Source organism: Amblyomma maculatum, chromosome 11, assembly GCF_055883805.1.
Source record: "Amblyomma maculatum isolate TAMU_Amacu chromosome 11, ASM5588380v1, whole genome shotgun sequence".
In the NCBI taxonomy this organism is placed as follows: domain Eukaryota; kingdom Metazoa; phylum Arthropoda; class Arachnida; order Ixodida; family Ixodidae; genus Amblyomma; species Amblyomma maculatum.
In genome coordinates, this window is record NC_139354.1 from 25,148,834 (window position 1) to 25,176,557 (window position 27,724).

General features: G+C 46.7%; 1 protein-coding gene and 1 long non-coding RNA gene across 2 annotated transcripts in view; one reads left to right on the forward strand and one right to left on the reverse strand.

The window, feature by feature from the left end:
• Positions 1-895: 895 nt before the first annotated feature.
• LOC146173188 (uncharacterized) overlaps positions 896-27,724 on the forward strand; it is a 303,454-nt gene continuing 276,625 nt past the window's right edge. Inside the window, exon 1 of the long non-coding RNA XR_014702313.1 lies at positions 896-1,198. This is a non-coding gene — a long non-coding RNA (uncharacterized LOC146173188). The remainder of the gene's footprint in view (positions 1,199-27,724) is intronic.
• LOC146173189 (uncharacterized) overlaps positions 12,415-27,724 on the reverse strand; it is an 89,468-nt gene continuing 74,158 nt past the window's right edge. The window contains exons 2-3 of the mRNA XM_084584593.1: positions 14,911-15,071; positions 12,415-12,906 (exon numbers count right to left, since the gene is read on the reverse strand). Of these exons, the coding sequence (XP_084440719.1) occupies positions 12,415-12,906; positions 14,911-15,071 (653 nt within the window). The remainder of the gene's footprint in view (positions 12,907-14,910; positions 15,072-27,724) is intronic.

Consider the following 27,724-nt stretch of genomic DNA (forward strand, 5'->3'; position numbering starts at 1 on the left):
AAGGGGAAGGGGAAAAGAAAGAAGATCATTATGGGTGACGATGTGGGAGAAGGTATATGAAATATATGTATATATACAGGCACGGCAGCTTGCTTTACAAGCGGGAATCAAGTCCGGTTGCGCACAAAAAACTGCAAAGAGCCCCCACTGCCTCCTCCCCCTTGTCCTGCCAAGCGCCCAGCAGTAGTTCCTCCGGCAGCGGTCTCTTGTCCAAATGCTTCAAGGAAGCGGCTAGCACATTTGCTTCACACGCATACACTGGGCACACCAATAATATATGGTCCACAGTCTCGGGGAGGCCTCAAGTTGAACATTCCGGGGAGTCCACCTGTTCAATTAAATGTGAGTACCTGCTCGTGAAAGGCACACGTTTAAATGAAGTTTATGTAGCAAGCATGCATGATGACGCGGAATATCCCGCGCAACATAAAATTTCAATATTCGATCGAGCCTTTTTAGAAGAACGTGTCGGACGCCTGGCTGGGCCCAGTAAGCTGCCGTAGCATTCTTCATACAGTTCCAAGACATAGCAGTGGCTAGTTATAAGAATGAGAAAGAGTTTACTGAATGTATGTTTGGCGCTGTCTTACTCACCGTCACTGGTCCACGGTCGGTAGTGTCTTGTGTTTCACTGCACAGCATAAGTCATATTCTGCACGAGCGTTCACGCGATGGCTTTCGTGAAATGTCAAGGTAGTGCTCGACGTTTGCAGTGTGTCGAAAGTGCCTACCAAGCACTTCTTGCGCCGCACTGAGATTATTTAAGCGAGGCAATGGACCGAGTGAAACGGTTTTTGAAGTGGAAAGAGCGAAATCTGACGTTTAGGATTACGCACCACTCATAGCGCACGCCATATCGCTTGTCACGCGCGGATGACTGGCAGGGAAAGGAGCGTGCGCGTAGCTTTGCGGTGACCGGCAACTGATTCGTATCCCGGTGGCACGTTGGGAGCCGAGTTCCAGAAGAAAGTGCAGCAACAGTGCACTAAAGTGCTGCAACAGTTTCTGTCCTATAACAAGCTGAAGTTTTTCTGCGTACTGGGAGCGGGACGTTGTGGGGCGTCTTTTGGACTTCACAGCAGTGCACGCTTCCAAAAATTGTGACTTTCCGGACTGGCAATTACGTAAGTGTTCTACTGCATATGCCTGGTTACCTGCCTTTCAACACCAGTACCTGACGACATGAGTTGCTGCTCTGGTAAGTTTTGTTTTTAATTTGTTTGTTTAATTAAAAAGCGGTGAGGTTAAAAAATATTCTTCGTTCATACGAATTATGCGAAGAATGAAGTGCAAGTCACTTGACAAGCACGCATTGGTGCCCTGTCTCGGTGAGCAGCCTCGAAGTTTCGTCTATTGTGCAAGAATTCAGCATTGGGATCATTCCTTATTAAAATCGATTTAAGTTTGCTCTTTCGACCTAGACGCGCGCTGGAAAGGGTATTTGGCAGTTTGTTCGCAACCTCCACATTAATAACTTCTGGTCAAATATTTAGGGCAATCCCCCAAGGTGGAGTAGATTTGTAGTAAGGGAGTAATTACTCATTGTCATCCACTCAAGGTAGCAATGCCGCTGCAAAGGAAAACTATACAGCTTTCTCAGAAACATGGTAGTTAAAGAAACATTCGTCTTGGTCCGGCGATCGAACTTAGGACCACCGCATTTCTGGTGCAGTCACTCTACCAACTGAGCTAACCAGGTCAGCAGATCAGATCAGGCGCTTGGGTAGATGACAAGGATCGTAATTACTCCCTTATTGTTAATAACTTCTGATAGAGCAAATAGAAATCTTCAGCCCAAAATAGGGACCGACAGAGAAGGTGTACATATGATGGACCCGCAGTCCCCGAGACAGCTAGAAAGGGCATGTTTGAATTATCGGCTTTAGCTTTCACAATTATTTAGAAAAACATAGCGTCAATCGCCGTATTTTCTTAGCTATTTGCAGCTGCTAAACGTTTGTGGTTGCGCCCACGACGCGGCGCGAATCTTCTTAATCGGACTTCAAAAACCAGGCCGCTCCTTCCAGACTTACAATACCCTGGGACTTGCAGAAAAAAAATACCACGTCAGCGCCGAAAACACTCCGAATCACGGTGTGGTGATAACGGGCAGATTTGAAGGCCGACCATCAAATAGCTACGTGACTCATACGCTCGCAAACACTTAGTAATAAAGTCAACATATTCCTTCCTTTATATATGCCTGTGCGAAGCAAGAGGCATTACACGAGCACGGTTTATGTCGCAAGGGGAAGAAAAAAATCGGCCCTGTCCAATCGAGATGGTTGTTGACAGCGCATTTGTTCTTTCGTGTTCTGTTGCTCGCGACATATATAACCACCCATCCCAAGCCCGAAGCGTGCTCTCGTGGGCACTGTGTGTGCGCCAAGGCAAATGGGTCGCGTAATTTTATGCTTAGCGGACATTTGTTGCGGATCCGAAAAAGGAAGAAAAGCAGAGGAGGGAAAGATGGGTCGGCAATCAGCCTAATGGCCGATGCTTGCTGGCCTTGCCGCCAGGGAGCGCGGCGGGAGGCGTCGACGGTGCTTGAGTCTTGGTTGTGGCAGGGTCTTGCGGTGGGTGTGTGCGCGCTTATGTCTGTCGTCATTTGCTTTAGATCGTGACGTCACGGATTTAGCGTCTTTTTTTGTTCTCTCCTTTTTCCTGCCCTTTATATATTGTCGGCCATTTTCTGGCTCGATGCGTGCCTTTTGCATCGCAGGTTTACGCTGTCCGTACGGTCGTTTCTTTCCGGACATCGATCGTAAACTGGGCCACGATTTCCTATATGTCGGCCGCTAGGCAGCTGATGTAGTGCCTGCTGTGTTGGACACAAACGAAACGGAACGAAAATCAGAGAAATGTGTTGTGGCGAATTCAAATCGGCCATGCGGAGTGCTCTCGGAAGTCACGAATGAGCAAAGTAAATTTGCTATATATCTGTCGGCACACTGCCGTCGCGTCCCAATCAGAGCCCATGGCTCTGACCCTAAATCGCTCACTGGAACCGCTTTTCGGTTTCGGGAAGCCGGATCGCCGACTGGAATTTTAAACTTAAGCGGCTTGTTTTGCTCCTTACGAGTGTCGCAGGCTGTAACAAAGAAAGCCGCATAGTACGACATGAAGGTGTAGCGCGCCTCAAATACAGTTGAAATTCGATTTAAGGAATTTTAGGGGAGCCGTGAATTATTTCGCTGAATCGGGAACTTCGTTAAATCGAGTGAGACATTTCTCGGTCCTATAATTTTGGTGCATTCGACTATAAGGAGCAGCGGTATTCAAAAAGCCACCGCGGCAAAATACTTGCGAATGCCTAATGCTCCCAAAATTCAGCAAAAATGACCGGCACCGGTGCACACAAGAAAAAAATGTTACATCAAGACGAGCCCGAGAGGACTACAAATTTATTTTCAACCAAAGAAGTCGGTTATTTTTGCCTGCGTGCGCTTTGTGAGCAATGGCTGCATCGATTTCTCGTAGGTCTGAAGAGCTATGTAGCATTGTAGGTTCAACAAGCACAATGACGAACGAACCACACGAAGCATGCCACAAAGGAAGTACCGGATTGCAACACTGCCCTTTGAAATGCGACATGAGACAATTTTTATATATATTTTTTTACCGCTGGCATCATCTGGTGAATCCAATTAAACACCAAAACGCTCGTATTGAGGCGCGCAGTTTGAAAAAAAAAAAAAGCGAGACGAAGCCCAGTCGAAACAAATTACAGAATTGTGTCAAAAATACGACAAAATGTTCTGTAGTAAACGTAAGAGTTTTCTGTAGTCCTGTTGTACTTTTCTGTAGCTCTGTAGTTTTTGTGTAGTAAATTTCTGTTGTCTGTACTTCTGTAGCACGTTTCTGTTGTAATTACAGAAATTTCTGATGTTACTACAGAACGTTCTGTTGTCACAGCAGGTTTCCCGTCAAAAACCGCACAGAAAATCTGTTGTAACAACAGAAAATTTTCTGTAGCTTTTTCCGACTGGGAGGTGCCCCGCGCTCTTACCGTGGACTCGCAATCAATACATTTTGGGATGCTCTCTACAAAATAGACTAAAAGTAGCCCTTTCCCACCCTCATTTTTTTCGAAAAAAAAAAAGGTTTCTTTAAATCGGGACAGATCATGTAATTGATTTCGTTATTTCGAGTTAGTCAAAGCATTGGATCCTACGGGCGTCTGAGAGGGAATTACAATATCTTCATTAAATCGGGACTTCCATTAAATCGGGTTTCGTTAAATCCAGCTTTGATTGTATGTCCAAATTCAATAATGACTGACTGTAACGAAGCAGTCTGTTGTAAGTACGTGGAGTGTGATTAGTACTGAATGTAAAGTGGTTTAAGGAAATGAGTAATTGGCTTGAGGTATGTACGGATTAACATAACCGGGGAAACTCAAAACGCGTTTCAAGGAACCGGACGCTTTTGCCGAACTCATTGTGAGAATTTCGGCTCCACGAGAACGAATTTTAGCTAGTCATTTATTTATTTGCCATGTATCTATTGCTTTAACTGGGGCATATGTTGCTGACAGCCGGCGAAACCCATTGTTTCCGGAGGAGCATAATTACTTTTTTATTAAGATTATTTACCAACGCTGCTCACGATGCCTTAGTGCTTAGGGCTTTCTGGTGCCGATTTCAAAGGCATCGGGGTCTGTTCTCGGCACAAGCGGCCGCATCTCGGCGCAGGCGGAACGAAAAATTCCCCTGCGCTGATGCCAACACACTCAATCCAAGGAGGTCGAAATAATTCCAGAACTCTCCCGTATGACCTTGCGCATAGGTTACGTGAAGCTTCGAGACGTTGAATTACACATCCTACAGCAAACATCCTACAGCATGTTCTTGTAGAAGTTCCCAGCGTTGATTTTTGCCGCAGCTTAAACCTGTGTGGTGCAGTGTTCAATTGCCTTCCAAGTTTTATGAGAGGTGACGTGGAAGATCAGTTGCGTTGATACGCAATAGCGCGCAGTGTATTCCAAGGAATTTTTGTTCATTGTAATTCATCCGATGAATTGTGCATCTAGCAAATGTGACAAATTTTTCTGAAGCCGCTCCACTTCAGATGAAGCCTGAGAGAGCACTGCACGTGCACGGGAAGGAACGGGAATGGGGCTGTGCATAGCATAGCATAGCATAGCATAGCATAGCATAGCATAGCATAGCGTAGCATAGCATAGCATAGCATAGCATAGCGTAGCATAGCATAGCATAGCATAGCATAGCATAGCATAGCATCGCGAGCATAGCATGGTGTAGCATAGCATAGCATTGCGTAGTATAGTATGGTGTAGCATAGCATAGTATAAATAATTTTTTTTTCAAATAGTATAGTACATAGCATAGCATAGCATAGCATAGCATAGTATAGCATAGCATAGCATAGAAAAACTGTATTACTTTAAGATCAATCACCAGGAGGGTGGCCTTCTCACTGGTACTTATCAGACGGTCGAGATCCCTTGGGACCTGGCGGCTTCGAAGGCTTTTCTGGTGGTGTTTTTTGGCTTCGATATCCTGGATGCGTAGCAAAACCCTCCCATGACTCCTTATTATCCACTAAAGTGTTGGATTTGGCGCAGGCTACTGCAAGGAGAACGCGCGGCAGGTGCGGTCGCCCATATTCCCAGTTTCTGTTTTTCTGCAATAGATGGCGCTCGCCATCAGGAGCAACCATGTGATCGACAGTTTTCATCCCATAGCGACGGTAAATAAAATATAGAGGGGAATCCTTAGTTCACACGCAAGAATCAAATCCGTTTTTACGTCTGTGTCAAGCCAAAAAAGTTATTGCGTTGATAACTGGGTAGCAAATTTCTCAAACAAAAAGAAAATTTACGCTTATCACTCATACGAACGGAGAAATCGTTTGTTGCGCACCAATTTGCTCTTTTGTAGATTAAAGTTTACCAGTATAATTGTAATGATTTTTTTTTCTGTTGTGAGCTGCTTCTCCGGCGTTGCGTCGTCATGACTGCCCGCATCGCAAGCAGCTATCTTGATTGGTCATTATATAATAACGAATGTTCCATGCCAACGCCTTTGAGGGAAAGATCAATCCTCTCCTTCCGCAATAACTAACGCTGCAAAACACCAGGGTTCCATACTCGTAACTGTGCTATGAAATTTTTAATACCAGATACGTTTAGTTTAGCATTACCGTTTACTGCTACCGCCTATCGCTACCGCGTGCCGTCAGCGGCGCACGTCCTGATCGGCCCTTGCTTGCCACAAATGTGTCGCCATCTGTTGCCCTAAAAGTGATCTGGCATGCGTACAGACGCTCGCGTGATAACGGTAGGCGGTAGTGGCAAGCGATATAGCGCTAAACTAAATGTCTCTGCTGCTTGTAGAATTTGTACATCCGTCACATTCGTCGCCGGGTAAGCTGAAAGAGGGCGGAGTAGCTAAAAGGGTCGGATGTGGGAATTCTCCGTCATCCAAAGTAGACGCCAGAAAATGTTATACTCTGCACAGGGACAGATGCAGCGGCGTCATATGGCGATGCGATGTGAAAGCTTCGGCGCTCATTTCACGTTAAGAGCGATATAATAACACATTACCAGGCAAGCTTTACCATCCGTTTTGGCGTGATCAGAGGAGTTAATAACTGTCTGGTAAAAAAAAAAAAAACCCGCAAAAGAGATGCGATCAACACGCTCGTACCTCATATTCCAGCTTCATGACGTATGGCCGGCTGCCCCTCCTTCATTCGGTATCAGGTTCTTAGAAGTGAAGACGTCGTGAGACGAGACATCCCTATAGAAGAACTTTTAATGAACAGGTTATGTACAATATGAGGCATTAAATGACGCGATGATGTGGTTCTTTTTTCCCGATCACACTCAGACTGAATGGCTCCGCTCACAATAGTAGCATTTTAGATGAATCACACGAAAAAAGACGGACACTTCCGAGAGAAGACGTGACAGCATCACATGGTGACTTTCAGCGCCCGTTCGGAAAATTAAATTTGCAATTGGTCTCTTAAAAACAAATGACGTGTCATAGGGTCTGTCGAAATTGAAGGTGGTAATTCATTTCTCGCATTGCTAACGCTGACACATATTGCACTAGAAGCAACCGGCAAAGAGAATTCCTTGGTATACTCAAACCGCCTTTGGACAGAGTTCACTACAAACACCTATTTTAAATACCTATACAAAAATCGCAATTTTCTAAATAAATGAGTAAGAGCTAGAAGGCCTTTAACGCAGTTGTCACTAACTTTGTAGAAAGAGAGAAGAAAGAAAATGTTATAGTGTTTTGTTCGGTTCATCTAAGAGTTAGTTCTGTAAACCTAGAACAATTAAAACCGCATTCGACACTGCGCGCAGTTTATTCAATCAGCCTGACGACATTGCACTGACAATAATGTTTTTTTTTTTCAGATGACATAAAACTCGAACAATCGCACGCAGGCGTCTTTTGAGAATTCATTAAGTTTGCACTACAACCACACATCACACAGCATTTCAGTCACCTGCAAAACACGAATCGGAAAAGTGCCTAACGTGATTCTCATACTGAACAGCATTTCAGAAACTAAATTCGCACTGCACAGACATTAGGGAGATTTAGCGCACCGTGATCCGCGATCCGCTACCGTGATCCGCGATCCGCTACCGTGATCCGCCACCGCGCGTTCCACTGCGCATGCCCAGATTTCTTTGATGCCAATAGATGGCGCCACATACTTGATGTCGGCACATAGACCTGCCGCATCGGAACCAATCAGCGTGTGCGCCCCGCGCACGAGCAGTAGAGGGTCACGGTGACGGATCGCGGATCACGGTATGCTAAATCTCTCTACTGGCAGCACACCGTGTACGGCACACATTTTGAACCAAACTTTGTAGGTTCCATTTTATTCCCGCGTCTTGTGCAGTGTAGATACGCGACATTCAACGAACTCAGTGTTAAATGTTCTCCGCCAATGCCATGCGAAGCGTAACACTTATTGCTGAATCATACTCCGGCGAAACCTTTGTTGCTCTATTCGTGGCCAAAGCACACAGTGCTCGCAAGCGGCTGTTTACTTTTCTCTGACGTGGACGAAATGGACAGTATTCGTGTTACTCGAGATCAGCTTTGCCTAGAAGGCGAGATGAGCTTGAAATATCTATAGAACGCATGAAAGTGAGGAACTCAATAAATAACCCTACGCTATATCCGACCGACGTTTATGGAAGTGGACGCCGACTCCACGAGTGCGCAGGAACGGCGCTTAAGTTCAGCAAGGGCTGCCGCTATTGCAGGCACCGCCGTCAGGCATAAACAGCAGGCAGGACTCTTTGATGCAGCGATCGAATGTCATCACGCAGCTTCCTTCGAACGACTCATTATTTGGGGTTGGAAATTGAAGACTGTTCGCATCACTTTGTGTTTGTGACATTGTTAACATGACATCATATCTAGCCTTCCTGGAAGTCATTGAAGATGGTAGTATTGCCACTTCGGGCTCGAACTAACATTTTGTGCAACGACAGAAGTATTATGACGTTCAGACCCAACCCTTGTGTGTATAAAAGCAGCTCCTGTTTTTTTGTGTTGTGTCGAATTAGGAAAGCTAGAAGCTGCGTACTCTGTCCTGAGACTGATTTCATTAAAAAAAAAAATAACTTGACAAATGTCAAGAAGGCAGATGCGAGCTCCCGTTTTAGCTTGGACCAAGCGTGTGCTGATTACTAATTGCGTTACCTCTCCACCACCCCCGGAACAAGTCACGGCAGGTTGGACAAGATTATTAGAAGGTCGTGATTGTTATGCGTGCGCCAAGTGTCGGTGATCTGTCAGCTTCATCAGTAACTGAGTTTGTGGTACGCAAGAAGGCTCTTTATATCTTGGAAAGTTATCAGGCCAATTTGGGAGAAGCAAGTACCGTTAGCGTTTGCCGACGTCGACCTTGAGCACATCGAAGAGGCCTAGTTTTTCGTCTCGCAGCGTATCTAGGAAGCTACAGCTGGGAATGTTGAAAAGGGTCACTAGGCATAAAGTGTCATGGAGCAGAGTCGTTCTGCTAAGAGCAGTCGTTTTGTATCCCTTGCCTTGACGCGGAAACAAGCAGCAGCTTTGCATGTGTGTCTGGCACTCGGGAACACAGGATATTACAGAGTTATAGAATAGCGTGATTTGCGATCCGCTACAGCGCGTACCACTGCGCATGCGTATGTCGCCTTGAGGGAGCGCCATATTCTAGACGGCGGCGCGCATGCCTGGCGTACGTCGGGACCAATCAGCGCATGCGCACGGCTGCGCGCGCCGAAGCGGATCACTGTATCGGATCGCGCTATTCCATAACTCTGCTGAACGCGGACTGGACACTATTTCGACACAGCCATGATGTTCTGCGTTTGATTACCTCAATGTGTGCAGAATGGACCGCGGTAGAGGGAGCAGCTGTCGCTCTAATTTCAGCTGCGGACCATTCTATTTTCGCTGCCTTAAAACAGTAAATGTGTGACCATACTTTTATTTCGATCGTTCTTGGCACTCGAAGAGCTCGCCAATTGGCATAATCAGAGCTCGATCTTCACAAAATCTCTGGCAATAGTTCGGCTAAATTCTTCGCCTAAGATTTTCGAACAGCACATCACTTTTAACCCCAAATCAATGCATTCGAATGATATCGGGATCATTCTGGCAAAGCACGCCGGCAAGTATAATTTCCTTATTAACAAAAGAAACCAAATTTTCTCATAGCTGCTTTTGACAGCAGCTGTATGCAAATGTGGCGACATTCCAGCCGCTCTGACACCACAACCGACTGTTCCAAAAATGACGCACTTCCAAGCCTGCCGATTATTTTCTTCTATTCGTAGACCTTGACATGACGTTTCTGAGGCTTTCCTATACATTTGAGATAGCTCTATAGAGGTAAAGCAGAAAATTTTGACGATATAGTACGGATTCATTTTGCTCTACAACCGATCAAAGATGGGAGAAAACAGACATAGAAACAAACGCTGCTTATCAACTGAATGTTGAAGAAACGAAACATTTGTAATTACACTGAAAGAAACCAACACGGCTGGAATGGTTATGCTTGTCACACGTAGCAGACGAGATATCCGAATTCTTGTCAAGAAAGGCGTTGAAAGGACTACTAATGCAAACTGCACTAATGTGATGTAGTTTATAGAAAGTATCCATCTCGAATGATGTTCATATGACAGCTTATGTCAGAAAATAAAATGGCATCCATATCCTTTCCGCTGTTTACGTTGGACAAGCAGTAGAGCGATACTGACATGCTAGCGCATGCGCATTTATTCGCTTTCTGCGGCCATGTCCGGGAATATATCTCGGGGGATTTGCTTTCGCGGCAGGATGCTCACGAGACACCGACTATGCGAGCGCCATGTTCCTTTCTTGCAAATAAAGTCTCCATCGAAAATGCTGCAGCATTTGCCTACGTCAAATTACCGCGTAGGTTTCTTGGTTACAGGCTAACATGTGCTTCCTGCCATCCCATTCATCGCCGTGGGTTCGCGATACGCCGACCTGCAGTACAATTCACTCATAAAGAAAATGTTTGATAATAATTTCCTTAGTCATAACAGCACAAATATGGAACGGAGTTCGGAAGAGATATTCTTGCTGAAAATGGTGGTTTCGTATCAGGTTTAACGTTCCAAGCGACTGTCGCTATGAAGGACGCCGCACTGGAAGGCTCCGCTGATTTCAGCCGCATCATCATCAACATCATAATCACCATCACCAGCCGGACTATACCCACTGCAGAGCGAAGGCCTCTCCCCTGTTCTCCCAAGTAACCCGGTTCTGTGCTAGTTACATCCGTTTGACCCTTGCGAATTTCTTAATCTCATCCACCCACCTAATTTCCTGCTACGCTTTTCCTTCCCTTAGAATCCAATTTGTTCCCCTTAGCGACCATTGGTTATCCTCTCTTCGCACTACATGTCCTGCCCATGTCCATTTCTTCTTCTTGATTTCCATTAGAATGTCATTAAACCGAGTTATTTCTGTGACCCACTCTGCACGCTTCCTGTATCTTAATAGTACATCTGCCATATTCCGTTTCACAGCTCTCTGTGTCGTCGTTAACCAGAACGCTTTTTGTTAGCCTCCACGTTTCAGCCTTATGGTGAGTACATGTAAGATGCAACTCTTACATATTTTCCTCTTGAGTGATACCGCAAGCTGGTAGTCTTAATCTGCGAGTACTTGCCAAATGCGCTCCATCCGAATCTTATTCTCCTAGTTATTTTCTTTTCGTGGACTGGATATGTGATTACTACCTGTGATAAAGTAGACATATTCGCCCGCCGCTTCCGAAGTCTCGCTACCTACCGTAAAATGCTATTCCTTTCCTAAGCTGCACGGCATTGCCTTGGTCCTCTGAAAATTATTTTTTTATGCTCATCTTTCTGCCTTTTCTCTCTGGGTCATCATTCATTCTTTGCAATTCATCCCCGGAGTTACTTAGCAATGAAATGTCCTCAGTGAATAATCACACATTACTGAGATATTCTCCATCAACCCTGATCACTAACTGCTCCCATTGCATATATATGAATACTTCCTGTAAGCAAGCTGAATAGCACTGGTGAGATCGTGTCTCCTAGCCTAACTCATTTCATTATGTGCGTGATTGCTGTGCAGCTACTAAATATATCTTCCAGTGCTTTCGGCAGCCTTGGGTTCTTTAGCCTACGAAATACGTCGACCTAATTGTATTCGCTGCCGGCTCCCATTTAACCAAAATTAGAATATTCAGGTAACAATGGCTTGAATACGAAGGAAGTGTTTCCTTTAAGCGTGAACTGTACTGTACGCGCACAGCTGAAGCACTCGCAAAGCCAGAAGAGCATCTCTTTCATTCCACTATCTCCCTTGTTGTGACTAGTTCCATGAGATGCCGTGGTTAAAGCTGCGCGTGTGTACTTCCGCGCTGCGAGCTAGTTCATGCTTGGCTGCGTGATGAGGTGGTGCGTTCGGTGCACGATGCCTGATCGTCGTGCACGAAATCGTGAACACTATGCCACGGATCTCTCTCTCTCTCTCTCCGCATCGTGCGGGAAGACTGCTTGGTGAAGCAGCTATACTGCTGGACTTGGCAGCAGAGCTAAGAAAGCTCGGTTCTCTCTCACGTAGCTTTGAGAAAGTTGCGACGTGTATCTTTATCAGACTCGCAATAAATGCTGTAACCGAGTGGAACGCTGTATAAAGAGTGAATGTCTTTCGGGCGCAGTCATACACCTAGACGAGCCTTAAGAGACCTCTTCACAGATCAGCCATGCACCGTATGCGATTTGCAAGAGCGCAAAACGGCCCTGGCTACGTCTTGTAGCTCAAAGTATAACCTTAAATATTCAGGATCACTATCAAATTGTGCATGCATGCCGACGGCGGGCGCCATGTTCCTCTCGCCGCGGGCAGCCTAGCGTCACACCACGTACGGTCGGTAGATGAGGTCCGTGCTTCGCCCCGTGGGCTGGGAACACAGCGAGAGCGCCACATTGGAGTCCGCAAGTCCCGGAGACAAGGCCATGTCAGGCTCGGCATCGCTGTTCGCGCCCCGTGAGGACACACTCTCGTTGTCCTGCTGGAGGTGCGGCTGGTGTTGGTGCTGGTGGTGTTGCTGCAGTCGCAGCTGGAGGTCCCTGGCCGCGGCAGGCGAGTCCGGGTAGTCGTTGGCGTTGAGCGGTAGCCGGTGGTGAGGGGGCGCCGCATGCTGTGCGTGCCGATGCGGCTGAGGCGCGGGCTTCGAAGGCGACGGAGCAGTGGCACCACCGCTGCCTCCCCCTCCTCCTGAGGACGGTGTCGGGCTCTGGCGGCACTGGTCGGAACCTTTGTCAGCAGACCTGGCCTTAGCCTCCTGCTGCGCCTTCTTGCTGCGCTTCCACTTCATGCGGCGATTTTGGAACCAGATTTTGACCTGAAGGAGAAAAAAAAAAGGAAAAACTGTTTAAGAACGATGATACTTGGTACTGATAAATTTGGGCACAGATGTTCAGTTATTTTCCTTCAGTATGCTGAGGTGAATAATTTAGTATCTCGGGAATATGTGCAGTTAGAGCTTACTCTATATTTTCCTGCGTAACCATCCTTTTATTGGCACTGAATCCTTTCCCAATTCTGATTGTTATGGAGGAGAAGCAGGCATGACATCTCCCGAAGCAGCCGCTGTGCCTCGCTGACCTTGCCCCGAGAGGCACCTAGGCGACGTCGGCGCAGTTCTCTGGTGCACGAACAAAATTTACCGCTGAAAAATTAATGGCGGGGAGGGGGGGGGGATCTTTAGGTGTATGGTGCCACCACGTCAATGGCTGCCGTCTGCGGCTCCCCGTTATGATCTACGACAGCGCGTGCATGTACTTTGCTACTTACTTCTTGCTACTTACTGTCTTCATTTGTGCTTCTATTATCTAACAAATAGCTCAGTGCATGGTAATAAAACATCAGGTAGTCGACATTGCTAGAGCCCTCCACTGTGGCAGCCCTCGTAACCTGAGCCGCTTTGGGACATTAACACCATAAAGCAAAATATCATTTCGCAGATGCATATTAGTCGTAAGCTACCACATTATGCGAAAGACCACGTGACATGGATGTGAAGTCCCGGTTTAACGAAGCTGCCCGAGATTCCCTGCGTGGCCTAGGGGCTACGGGTCTGTCTCGGGATCTAAGAATTCCGGGTTCTATTCCCATCTCACCTTCTTTGCTGAAAGCTGTCGAGTTGGTAGCTGTCAACTTGAGCAATAGTCTATAGCATCTCGATGGCTGGAATAAAAGTGATGTGCCTACTCCCACGTGTAAACTCATAAGTGTAAACTCATAAGTGTAAACTCATACTTGTCAACTCATACTTGTCAACTCATACGTGTCAACTCATACGTGTCAACTCATACGTGTCAACTCATACGTGTACACTTATATGTGTAAACTCATAAGTGTAAACTCATACTTGTCAACTCATACTTGTCAACTCATACGTGTCAACTCATACGTGTCAACTCATACGTGTACACTTATATGTGTAAACTCATAAGTGTAAACTCATACTTGTCAACTCATACTTGTCAACTCATACTTGTCAACTCATACGTGTCAACTCATACGTGTCAACTCATACGTGTACACTTATATGTGTAAACTCATATGTGTAAACTCATACGTGTCAACTCATACATGTCAACTCATACGCGTCAACTCATACATGTCAACTCCGACTTGCCAATTCCCATGTGCCATAGGCATGCTCATAAATTTTCGCTCATAACGCCGACTACAACACCGAAGCCTAGTTTTTCCCCGTACGGTTAACTGTACCGCGATATTACGAATTAGCTGACGCAAACTAAGCGCTACCCCTCTTCTCACACCGGGTTATCCGGCTTTCCCACTTTCCACCTTATGCTCTTCTGTCACTGATTTGTTCTAACTTCAGCCGCATCTCCCTCCTCCGCATTTCCTCCTGCCTTTCTGTGGGGTACATACCTGCGATCTAATTCCCACAACTTTCTACTCTCAACGTAACGGCCGACGCCGATATCTAGCATGGTCAGATCTCGACGCTTCCACGCGGCATGCGCAAACCAGTTCCTGCGTATGCAAATAGCGCTGACGCTCAGGATGTGTCGTAGGAGTTGGACGAGGCGTATTTAGCCTCCGAGATTCGGTTTAAAAAATGGAATCGATGCACGCATTTAGTTGCGAAACTGGCCAGTTAGGCATCCCATTAATTTCGTTTTAGCTGTTTCTAGCTTATAGCAGCTTCGCTTTTTTTATGGTTAGAAGGACGGCACTTTATCGATATTGGCGAAAGTTTGTCCTCAGGGGTTCTTTATAAATAGGTCTAGAATTGGGCGATAAAGACAGGGCAGAAAAGACCCCGCTACAGCTGCCAACCATGCACAGTTTGTACACTCTGCAGCCTCACCTGTGTCTCAGTGAGCATGAGGTTCGTGGCCACCTCGAACCTCTTGGGCCTGGAGAGGTACTTGTTCATGCGGAACTGGTTCTCCAGCTCAAGAAGCTGCTGGCTCGTGAACGCCGTCCGCGGACGCCGCGTCTTGCCCAGCAGTGCCGCCTGTGGCTGCCCTGCGTACAACAGGCGGACAGGCTGCTGCAGTTGGTCGCCGCCCTCCCACGAGCCGTCGCAAAGAGCTAAAGGACAGTAAAATAGTTACAGTGATTTCAAGAGACGACATACAAAGTAAGCATACAACGTGCGAACGGTACAACATTCCAAAACATCGAAATCGGGATAATTAACTACTGAGACAATCCTCTTGATATTTAAAGAGAATTGTGCAAACAAGACGAAAACAAGGAGGGAATTGGTACAATAGGCGCTGTCCCGTGTGCTCTGGCTGCCATGTTTTTTCCTTACAGTTGCCCAATTTTTTACAAATATGAATAATCACCAACATGCCCAGCTCTCAGCCATTATCCCTTGAGTTCATTTCGCATGTCCCCGGAAGTCTCAAATTTTTTAGCTTTCAAAAATGCTCAACACTCCAAGGAGCGCATAAAAGACATCATACCCGGTTGGCTGCCGCATGCGTCAAGGGTACACTGTAGCTATGTGGAGTCGGTGTTTAATGGTGTGCGTGGAAGACCAGAACATGTGCCCATAGCCCATAGTTCTTAGGTATCTGTGACAGTGACTGAGCTGGACGAAGCACGTTCTTTGCTCAGACGAAAACTTGACAGTTTTGCAAGCATCGTAAGGTTTATAGCTGGTAAATCCTGGAGTCCGTCTGAGCGAACTTGTACTATGCGCTGGTGATTGGTTATCTTAGGAACAGTGAGCTGGTTCTTTCGGGGAAGAGACCAAATGCCCTGCGAACTCTTGAAAGCGCCCAGGCACAAGCTTTAAGAGTGTGCTTGGGTTTACTATGCAAGTCTTCGATATTGGGCACATATGTGAAGCCCGCGCCTGCCCAGTCCGAATTTATTTTCAGCAGGAGTCACTACGAGTGCATTGAGATATCTCTCCAGGCATCGCCACCACCACCTGGCTAATATTAGTAGTACGCGCCCAGACACAGCCTATATCGAAAGCCATCAGGACACACCTCCGTGTGATGCTTACAAACTACATGCCTCCCCAAATTGTGCACAGGCCTTTATGGACGCTTCAAAAATTCAACGTGCGCGAACATATTCCAAGAATACTAAAAAAGGGCACATCGCAACATCTCGACTCGATTAATTGGCACTATCATACATCTTTTCTACACATGGTGACTCAGTGCTCATTTTTGTGGACGGCTCCCTGACGACCACCTCTTCAGTGGCCGCATTTATAGTGCCTAAAAGTGCCTACAGCCACCGCTTAGGCTCATCCATAAAACATCGTCCGCGGCAACCGAATTAGCAGGCATACCAGAGGTCGTCCGCTACGTTTGCCAGCAGGCAGCAAATCATTGGACAATATTCTGCGACTCGAGACCTGCATTACAGATTATAAAAGCATATGAAGATATGTGCATACGACTTACGAGCAGCTAACTTGGCTAATTGAGATTCTGCGAGCTATGGAGTTCGAGCGTGGTCATGCAATCAAGTTTCAGTGGGTACACAGTAATTTCAGTATCGCTGGAAGTGAAAGCGCTGGATCAGAAGCCAGGCTAGCTCATAGTGATCAGGCTTCCATACAAGTCCCTTTCTCGAGGAGTTACGTGCAGCTTTGCTGGCTCATTCACTGCTGGGCGCAATGCAGGTACAGGCGCGACCACTTCCATCTTTAACGCCACTACTCGGGGCGGCAGGATGGATGGATAGAATATAGGAGCGTCCCCTTTGAAACGGGGTGGTAGCAGTAGCTATCATGCTCATTTTTCTCCCTATATCTTAATTATTGTTTTATATTGGTTAACTATACCATCATTCTATTTATTAAATTTTTGTTTCTACATTACTAACATTATGTCACTTCTCTGCGTTTAAGCCACCAATCCTCCACGGAGCGCCACTCGCGGGTGCCTGGTGAACTAAAGCGCGCAGGCACAGTAACAGCTGTAGGTGTGGCCTGAACCACGTCGTCTGCTAGAGCGCGGCGGCTCTGCGTAGAGCACTGTAGCTCCGCTGAACGAGCCAAATAGTACCTGCTCTGCGTGGAAGTTACCCTCTTGATATCACGCAAATCGCGAGTCGAGCAGAGTTGATGACTACGCTTGGCTCTGCGTAGCATGCAAGATAGCGGTGGCTGCTGGACGTCGTGTTTTATTTTTTATTGTTTTCATTCTGTCGCGCGAGTAGTGGCTCTCTGGGTAAAAGTTGTATCCTGCGTTAGTCAAGGCTGCATGGTGTTCGGCACTACCTCAAACTAGCTGCTCAGCCGCCTCCGTGCCGAGCAGCCAGAATATTTCCTTGACTCATGGTTCTTTTGTGTTAATGAGCAATCATTTGTTAGCTGACGGGCTGGAAGTTTTACGCCGCAAAGCGTGTGGTATTTGGGCTGTGATATTGTACCTTTACAGATAGATTCTCTCTTCGTTAATAGCTTGAATACAAACAAAAATGAAGATTTAGCCGATTCTATTGAACATGTTTAATTAAAGACGTTCGGGTCTTGCCAGGACCGCGGCCTTCGTGCGAATTGAAATTTGCCTGGCGTATGTACCGCCCAAAATGCTGCTTATTGCTAATTTTGTCTTTTTGAGCGCTTCATGTAAAATGACAAGAAAACGTTTTAATCCATTTCTCTGCTCGGCTCCTACCGGGTAAGCAGTGCGCTGAAAACTTAGAGCTGCGAAGTGATCGTTAACAGGCTCTCTGGTATAATTTAAGGGTTTTAACGTCCCAAAGCGGGACACTTCTTAATCATAGTTAAAGCTATGCTTTCAAAGCCTACGAGATATCATTGCTTATATCAACAACTGGTTCAAACAACTGGTCGCATAGCAATGGGAAGTACATTTCGTTAGTGAAAAGCAAATTGGATATGCATGCTTGGTGAAGTAGTGTTAAGGAATAGTTTAACAGTTTAACTACCGAAAGAGACATATGCAGTGCGTAATCCAGTAATAGAGGTATCCGGGTTAAAGTTTGTCAGCCTGGGATTTACATAAAGTTTATCAAGGTGCACGTACATCTCACGGCACACCGGGCGCCCTGAGTTTAGCCTCTATTGAAAGGCATCTGCTGCGGCCAGGATCGAATGCGCGTCCTAAAACTCAGCAGTGGAGCACCCTACACACCGAGACATCGCGATGGGGCAAATTATGCAAGGTAGAAGAGAGAAAGCAAGATGGTCCTTTATGAAGTGCAAACTTGAACTTGGGAAGGAGAGAGGGTCTGATTTTGCAGCGCGTCAGCTCTATAATGGACCACTTGCTTGACATTCTACTCCGCATTCAGCGTCGGTTCTACCAATTCGAACACATGAAAACAGTGGTCGAAAGCCGGAGCTTATTAAAAAAAGAAAAAAAGAAACATTCACCACTCACAGCCCACTCCTCCAGTATCATTCGTTGACACTCTGTACGCAATGTTTGTATTTTTGGGGTGGACATTCTCTCACCGCAAAGTGTTTCAGCTCTCTCTCTCTCTCTCTCTCAATATGTGCTCTGTGCTGTATTATCGTCACGTACCACCGTGGTCAGCGGCATCGGATGCTATTGTATCCGCGCAGAACTTGCAGCGTCGGGAAAATTTTGCACAGCGTCGCGGTCTTCTGTTTGCCGGTCGTTGGGGACTGGAAAATTCACCAACGGGCCCTGCAAGGACTAACGCTTTTCAGAAGGAACTTGGCGTTCTGACAACATAATCCGGCCGTCAAGTGAACTCGCCAGTGAGGACGTGTATAGCCTGCAGAATGAGTTTGTAAGGCAACGCGCGTTCAGTGTTGTGAAACTTCGCTTTGCGGAGTCCGTGGAAAATATTGGACGAAACTTGAATAGCATTGGTTTGTCTCTACTGAAATTTGAGTGTGAGGCAACGGTGACAGCGTACGAGACATCTAGCGGCTAGCTGAGCGTATAATTTGCAATGTCTGCGGGAGCGTCGCAGCGAAGTTATACGACCGTTAGCAATGCAGATGATCCAGATGGAAAACGTTTACGAAACTTCAACACAATAGCGTCAAAGACCACCTCCTCCAGATAAAAATGCAGCGTCGGCGTTGTCAGCATTGGCGTTGCGAGTGAAAAATCCCGCCCGTGCCTTTGGCAGGTGCGAGGCGACATGTGACAAGGCAGGTGACATGATCGGTCCCTGATCGGTCGTTGGGTTGTGTGACGTCATAAGACCACATGACATGACCTGGTTAGCAGGAGCTGCCAACTTGGGCAGCTTCTATCCTCCGACACCCTTGGATTCTGCGTCAGACACGATACACCTAGCCTCTTAAGCGCCTTCGTACGTCTTGCTTAAAGCGGAACTTTATATTGATATCCTATGGTCATTCACATTAAATTTTTTGGAGGTACTTAGATCTTTCTTAAGTGCGGTAAGTGAAAGCCTTTCCTGCGATTTTTCATTTGTTGCTGTTTTTTCACTCATTCCCTGCTTTCTTTTTCTTTTTTGCTCTTTTAACGTTTTTTCTTTTTTACTCTTCTTACTTTTTCTCTCTTGGTTGTTTTTTTCCCTTTTTTCCCTTTTACACAAGACTGTCTGTTTTCGATGATGTAACACAATGCAAGACCTGGCATTAAAACTTTGCAACGTTTTTGAACGTTTTTAGTACAATTTCGACGTCCGTCACTGTTCTGACGTCCGTACATTATATCGACGTTCTTGCCTATTTTGACATCGAATTGACTTTTTTTGCCTCTAATTAATCAGCTAATTGCTCCGCATCAACGAAAATTTTTCACACAGGCATGTTTTCACTCTCTACCCCATGCAACCATTATTTTACTACAAATCAATTGATTTCTCGGCCATGACGGTGTGACACCCTCCGCGGACGTAGAAATCCTGTCCACACTCATAAGCCTATAAAGGCTCCCGCCTTAACATGATAGCTTGACCGTTTGCTTTGAGTATGTGTGGGATAATACCGGTAAACATTAGGTGCGTGTACGTGAACCAAGATACGCATGGTGGGCTGTATAGACGAAAGCCATGGACATGTGTTTTGACTGCAGCGGGTTAGGGTCGAGAAAATGTCCAAGGGTAATACCCAGGAAGTGAAGTAATTTTTTCTTCCAGATGAAAATGAGAAGGTTTTTGAGCTAAGCAAGGCTATCCGAAGGGGGCTTGAATCGTAGGTACAATGGCGTTACATTTGCACTCTGCAGGACAACGCCAGATTGAAGCAACACACCACATCAGAGTGTGTGTAGACCACATCTGCATGATTACATTGCTCATTTCCTTCGTTCCTTTTTTTAAGCGATGTTTCTTGCAGAGAATACTGGTTGCACCGATGCTTAAATCCCTTTGGTATTCATGCTGCGTCTTTACTCACAGATAGCGCTTATATGCGCGGTTTCGGTTTGGTGGGTATTTCTTCCCTCGAGGCTTTGTTTGAACTTCTTGCTTGCCACGAACTCATTAAAGCTATGGAGTCTCGACGAAGAACAAAAAGCCTTGTCGGCCTTCGTACAAACACTTCTTTCACAAAAACTTACATATTCCGTGATTGAAACTACCTATGGAACCCAACATAATCATCGACGCCCGATTGATATTGGAAATAAGGTTGCTCCCTGTTTCAAAGAAACCATCTGCGCACGACGTCCAGGGAGCCAAAAACGAATAATTCAACCGGAGATACGATTTTCGAGAGCGAATTGGAAGTGCAAACAACAATTCGTCATCGTCGAGACCAGAGAACATCCCAGCGCGCCGCAAATGTCTGCCACAGTGTTCCACAACCCTCACCCGTGCTGTACATCATCCATAAATGTGTTTAAACATCATCGCAGTACCTGCACAAATTTAACCTAGCCCCAGGAGCTGCAAAAACTGCGCGCACGCCGAGACAGCTCCCAACAGAACTCGTCGAGACCAAAATGGAAAAAAAAAAAAATCAAGATAACAGCATTTTCAATCTTTTCTTCCACGAAGTCGAATCAGCCCGCCTGTGTGGGGCTTACTTTCTTCCCGCGGGAATAGAAATGAGGAGCGAACCGTTGTTCCAAACCAATGTCGCGTACCTGCGCCAGTCCGAGCTGGTGAGCGCGGCGCGCAATTGGATGCAAAGCGAAAGTGCAAACACACTGTGTGTGCGCACTCCGACACAAAGGACGCGGCAGCCTGCTGGGGAACACTTTCCCCTTGCCTGTTTAAGTTCCCTATATTTTGGGCCTCCGCCCCTTCACAAGCGTCTTTTCGTTTGTTTTCGTTAAGAGAGAGAAAAGGGAGGAACGATTGGGGAAAGTGGTACATCAAGGGACAAGCTAGCAAAAAGAGGGAAATGTGAACAAAACCAGGAGTCCGTAGGAAACGCGCAGGTCTACAGCGAAGACTTCGCAAAAGCCGAAAGAAGGAAACGAACGGAGGAAATCGCATTAGGTAATGATTACGCCCCAGTCCCGACCCTTGACAAACAGGGGAAAAAAGGAGCGAAGGGATTCGGTTCGACCTGTATACGAGTATACGAGACGTGGGCACAAGGAAGACGTCGTCGTCGGCGACGCCGGTTTCTCTCTGTGTTATGGGACTCCGGAGGACCCGGAAAATCGTAAACTCTCTCGCGAATAGCACTTGGAGCTTGGGCGGCGAGAAAAAAAAAAACGCGAAGGTAGGTAAGGCGGAAAGGAACTGGACGGCCGACCAGTGGCGCACGACGACGCACGCGGAAGAATGCCAGGAGAAATACAGCAGGAAAGCTAAATAAAATTCTGACATCGCGCACGCGCAGAAAAGATAACACTGATGGTTTTAACACACCATGTGGCAGAGAGGAAAAAAAACAACAAAATATATTAGAAGGCGGCAGCAATGGGAAGGCGGAGAGAAAATGGGAAGCGCTGAAAAAAGAAAGAGTCGACGCGGAAGGGAAAAAAAGGAACGCTCTCCCTAGCTGGTGCACGGTAAACACAACCAAAGGTGCTTGCGCAAACAACGGGTGATTGGAAGTCCCGAGGGAAACCGGGGGAAAACTCGCCGAGCTTTTTTCTTCTCCCTCTCGCGTCCCCCCTTACATCTCTTCGTACACTTCGGCTTCCTCGAACCTTCGTTCCTTCCCATAAATCGCTTGGCTTTCCTCAGGTCCTATTAGATTTTCTTTCATTCTTTTCCTTCTTGCAGAAAGAGTAAAACACCATACTTTATTTCCTTTCCGTTACCAGAATACAGGGATAAGGGTACCTCGAACTGAGAGACTCAACATGAGCGAAAGGCGTACGACGTTTTGGTTCCAGAGGGCTCGCTTTGAGATGGAGGACTGCATCGTACACTGTCCAGAAAAACGGGAGACTAGGGACCAGGACCAGTCGTCATCACCTCCATAGGGTTCCTTGGATGTGTAAAAGTTTTGCTCGTTTTCGGAAAAGAAAGTTGCGCATATTCGCGATCGCGGAAAGGGCTCCGGGTTTGTATTCCCGAAGTTTTCCCTATTCTTCGGCTGTACTAAACTGATCGTTCTTTACAAGGACCTTGCTAAATAAAGGCCTGACTGAGGACCGAGGACCGGTAGTCCACAGCCTGGAAAGGTGGTGATGCGAATGAAAAAGGAAGCGCTAAAACGTCGCCAGCGTAAATAATCAAGAAGAAAGGAAAACAAGCGAGTGCTTACTAGATGTAAGGAAAGAAACGGGGCCTAAGCGCCCCCTGGCCGTTTCTTAGAGAACTTAAGTTATGAGCCTCTCGTGGATCTCTCTCGCAGATTTCAGCTGCCGGGCACGGCCGGGAGTCCCACTTTTATTTTCCTACATTTTTGTCGGAAGCTGTCCCTGTCTGTCCTATCCCAAAGTGGCGACGCTTTCTTCTGGACATGTGCATTCGCTTTCATTTTTTTACAACCCCGCGCCATATGGCTGCTCTTTGGTCAGTATAGCTTACAGCATGTATGACTATACTGTTCTCATAAGAATGTCCTCGTAACCTAAAGACAGTTCTTATGAGGAACCCCTCGTACGCTGGTTGATATAGGCAACCTGCGATGAATTTCGCTGGGCCAATAGGAGCTCCATAGCACGCCACCTAGCGTGTGGAGCATGCATTTTTCAGGTGCCCCTCGTGGTGAGTTTTCAAGTCAATAGAGGTACTAACTTTCGGGATCTGATGAAGTCACACTTGACCAATATTAACTGGGTTACGTCCAGAGAACACAGACAAGTAACGTTATCAACCGAATGTCTCGTCTTCGATCGATTGTCCGGAATGTTTCTTTGCCTTTGTCGTGACACAAGCTGCGGACGGCAGCAATTTTTAGGGATGTATTGGAATAGTTTTGGCGCACCTGGGCACTGTATGTTTCCTATACGGCCTATACGTTGCTTCGAGGCAGCGTTTCTAGGAAGTATTCTTTGATATTATTGTACAGAAATGTATGCCTACACACGTGAACTGTTAGTGCAGCGTTAAAAATGTCCGACTCTCACGGGTATTATCCGCTTGACACATGTCAAGGAAGAGCAGAAAGCACAGATAATAATTTTAAGTTGGGAGGCAGAACAATGATTGGAAAGTTGCTTGCATGTGCTCGATAGCAAAAGCCATCTATATTTTGTCGTCATATTTCTCCCTTTTTAGTGCTGAGTGCCGAGGGCTTTAGCCTTCTGCGCGCTATCTGTGAACGACGTCAGGTATATAATAGCAAAACGTGCTCCAGGACGTTTGTGATTGGCCGGCACGCACGCCAGAGGTTTGACCGTGACTCTGCATATATGAGGGTGCAGTATGGCGGTCCCGAGCTGCTTGATTTGCTGACCGCGCATCTGCCATGGCTGGGCAGCAGTTGGACGTGCGCAGGTTGGCTTTACTATACTCTTCAAACAAATTTGGGAGCTTGAACTTCGCTTCACTGTGCGCGCGTCTTTTTTGGCGCAGCAGTTCGTTTCTGACTTTGTATCGGTGTTTATTTATTTATTTATTTTCCCATACTAAGTCTTAGTCGAGGTTACTTGGCAGGAGTAGGTTAAAAAATCCTAGAAACATCATAACAATCAGCCCCATCCACGGTACTGTGGAAACGCAAGTAAACGCACAGTGAAAGTAATGTCAGCTACAAGTTGCAAGATCTGGAAGAAAGCAGCTGCGACACTGCCATATCTCAGGCTAAAAAAAGTGCTTTCTCCCTCTCTATGTCAGGCTCGGAGTAGTGCGAAGCATCTGGAGTCATCCTTTCTTAGTGAACTTCAACGTAAGTATAACACAACCTCGCTAGAGTTTTGATCGTTCTTGTTTTTGCATTAAATGATGAGCCCTTTACTGCATCCAAAGGCACTCGCTCTGTCAAGCTGAGGAAATCTGAATGAAAGCTTCTTGCTTGCACTGCTGCCACCACGTGACGCGTGACACTGATCAGTCTCGGTAACCGCGGGAATTTCAAATGTTTGGTAGATGGTTTGGTTTGGTTTGTGGGGTTTAACGTCCCAAAGCGACTCAGGCTATGAGAGACGCCGTAGTGGAGAACTCCGGAAATTTCGACCACCTGGGGTTCTTTAACGTGCACTGACATCGCACAGCACACGGGCGCCTTGCTTTTCGCCTCCACCGAAAAGCGGCCGCTGAGACCGGGATTCGATCCCGCGTCCTTGGGAACAGCAGTCGAGCGCCGTAACTACTGCGCCACCCCGGCGGGGCAATTTTGGTAGATGGTAGATCGCACTGATTTTCTATTTTTTCCCCCATTTTCGATTCATGGTTTTGTTACTGTCGTCGAAAATGATGCGAGTGCAGGAATTATTTTAAGGACCGCATTCTAAAGAGAGGATCAGGATCAAGAGTAGCTAGGACTATATAATTATCATGGTCATGCAAATTTCTTAGGCCTGTCTAGTTTAAAATATCGCTCTCGAGTTTCGAATAATCTCAATTGGCGGCCAGCAGATGGCACGGGTTGCCTATTGTGTAGGAAAAGCTGGGCATGAGTCATTGGTGATTTTGCTGATACTGAGTCAGGGAACGAATTACAGCGGCTAAATAGACGTGTGCTGTCAACGCACACTAACCTGCGAGCTATTTCTCTAGATGTCGACACTGACTGAGCACGCGTCTATTCATGCAATGGGCAGAAAAAATGCTTTCGGAGGACGTCTCCGGAAAATTACAGTGGCATCTTTGCAAATTATAAATTAATCATCCAAGAAACAGTTTGTTCGAAGCAAATAAGTCGTAATTTGTGATCGAAGGTAGTGTGAACATTCAGTGGTTGTCTGCGTTTAGCTCCACAGATCATGGCTTCGTCACTTTAGTGCAGTGACGAAGCCATTAGAGAGATATAGCATATTGTTACCGTGTTTAGGTTACAGTTTACCGGACTAGACGGGCGACATCAGCGCATGCGCGGCCATTACCGCGGTTGGAGCACTTTAGGGGACCTCATTTACCGCTGCGGAAAGTTACCTTCAACTCGCAAACCGCTGCAAACTAAACAATTCACAAAGGTACAATGGACGTCCTAAATACGTCGCATTAACAATTACACCTCATGACCATCATCAGTATTCGTCAGGGAAATTTCAGAAACTCTTTAACGGTCTTCTATTGCTCTCACTTTTGCCCTTTCCTGCACCAGCCAAAGCTATCTCGTAAAGCGACCTAAGGAAGCCTCGTGGATAATCGCACAAAGCTGCCTATTTCCGGTCGTTGGACACTTAACAAAAGAGAGCAAAGAAAGATTGTTAGCAGAGATGGCAGATAATTATAACTTTTCCAATCTCCTTTCATAGTTGGCTGTTGAGTCACGTGCCCTAATTAAGCTTTTTTAAATTAATTTTTAACGTGTGACCCAAAGGGGCTCACAGAAACACCGGGGAGAGCGTTAGTTTACTTGAAGCAGCTATTGACTTAGCTTCAACTTCGTTTCTGACATGACGGAGAGATCTGTACGCGTGCCACGCTGTAACTTTTTCAGGGACTATATACTCAATTTGATGTGCTGTCAATATGAACATTTGCCTTCTCCTCTACAGGCGAGTCTGTGGAGTCTACTCGAAGCAAACTCCTCGCTAATGGCTACAAATCCTTCCGCTATTCCATCCCCGCATACAGCACGCTGTCGGTGTCGAGCCTGATCCAAAGGTCCAACATTGGCGGCCAGCGAACCGGACTGCAAAGGAACGGTTTACTTGGCGTTTTACGACGCACTACTAGTGTCTACTAGGTTGTGCAGAGACGATATATGCTGACGGCGGGTCCGCATACGCGCAGATTTGCAACTTCCCCTTACTCCGACCCCAAGCCCCCGCGGCTTCACCGTGGCAGTCAGTCACCCAGGAGAGCATCGAATAGATGCGAGGGAGTGTGGGGTGGAGCGGTGCGTCTCGGTGATTTCATCCCATTAGCGCCCCACTCGCCGCCAATTAAAGCTGCCCCGCGCCATGTTTTCTCTCGCCCCCTCTTCCGCCGTCTGCTCTGCTCTTCTGTGCGACCTCCATTCATACAGCGCCGCCCCGCGACGGCGACCACGGGAGCGGTAAAACGCTTCATCGATGCGAGAGAGCGGCGCGCGCGCAGCTATTTTTTCGCGCCAGGGGGCGCACGCGGCGTTAACGAAGCGCGGGTCACTCCGCAAACACAGATGTCGCTCCGCTAGCCGTGAGTCGGCGGTGACGCCTTCTGATGGTTAAGGTGGCGGCGATAGATGCGACGAGCTGTGTACTGACCGTGGCTTGCTCACACACATTCAATGAAAATTAAGGCCGCACAAACGCCTGAGCATTATTTCTACAGTGTGCTAAGTGATTATATAATCGCTTATGTAAAGAAATGACTGGGGACATTAATGTTCGTTTCTGAAGTGTGCTTTTGAAGTTTTCGAAAATGTATCAACTAGCTAAAATTTCTGCGTTTCTTTAAAACAGCGTCGCGATTTTTTATTAGCCCACATCATTCATCGCTTACAAGTACAACAGCTTCGGAGACATGGGGAGACCGGTCTGCACCTGACCGAGGACGCCGACCAATCAGTGCTTCACCAGGCCACCTGCCAAGGCATGATCGTGATTCTTCGAGGATGCAAGGCTTCAAACGGTCGACACCGGCGAGCAATATTTTTCGGCATAATTAAAAGCGTTAAACTATAGTTTCGCATTGCACAGCAAACTGCATTAGGCCCTTTCGTCTTATGATAATGACACAGTTTTTGGCGTTCTAACGTATGTGACGAAGAACTGCCACTTTTTTTCCTGCTGGCGAGAAAGAGTGTTATTCAGGCTGTGTTAGGTGTCCAGGAAAAAAATACATACGGTTTAACTCAGGTAATCGCGCAATATTGTGCAGAAACAGGACGTTTTGACATGATTGTGTTTGTTGGGTCTCAATTATTAAACGTTTTTTGCTGACTTAATCAGGCGCCCATGTTTCCAGACCCCACATCGCACCTGCTTCACAGATACGAGTTTATTAAAGTAATGCTTTTATTAACGATAAAATTGAATGCGAATCACACTTTGTAAAGTAGTTTGGCACGCGGACGCCTCTCACCCGTCCGCAATCGGAAAGGTCAAAGGTCAAATTGGTTTCAGACATCGGGTTTTTAGGAGAATGCAGGTAGTAGTGCTGCAGCTCTAAACGACACTGCTTTCCACGCTAACCTGATTCAGGTTGACTTGGAAGCAGGAAGTCACAGCTGAGTCTTCGCTGATGTCACATGTTTCTTTATTGCGTTTAGGTTTGTAATAAAGGGA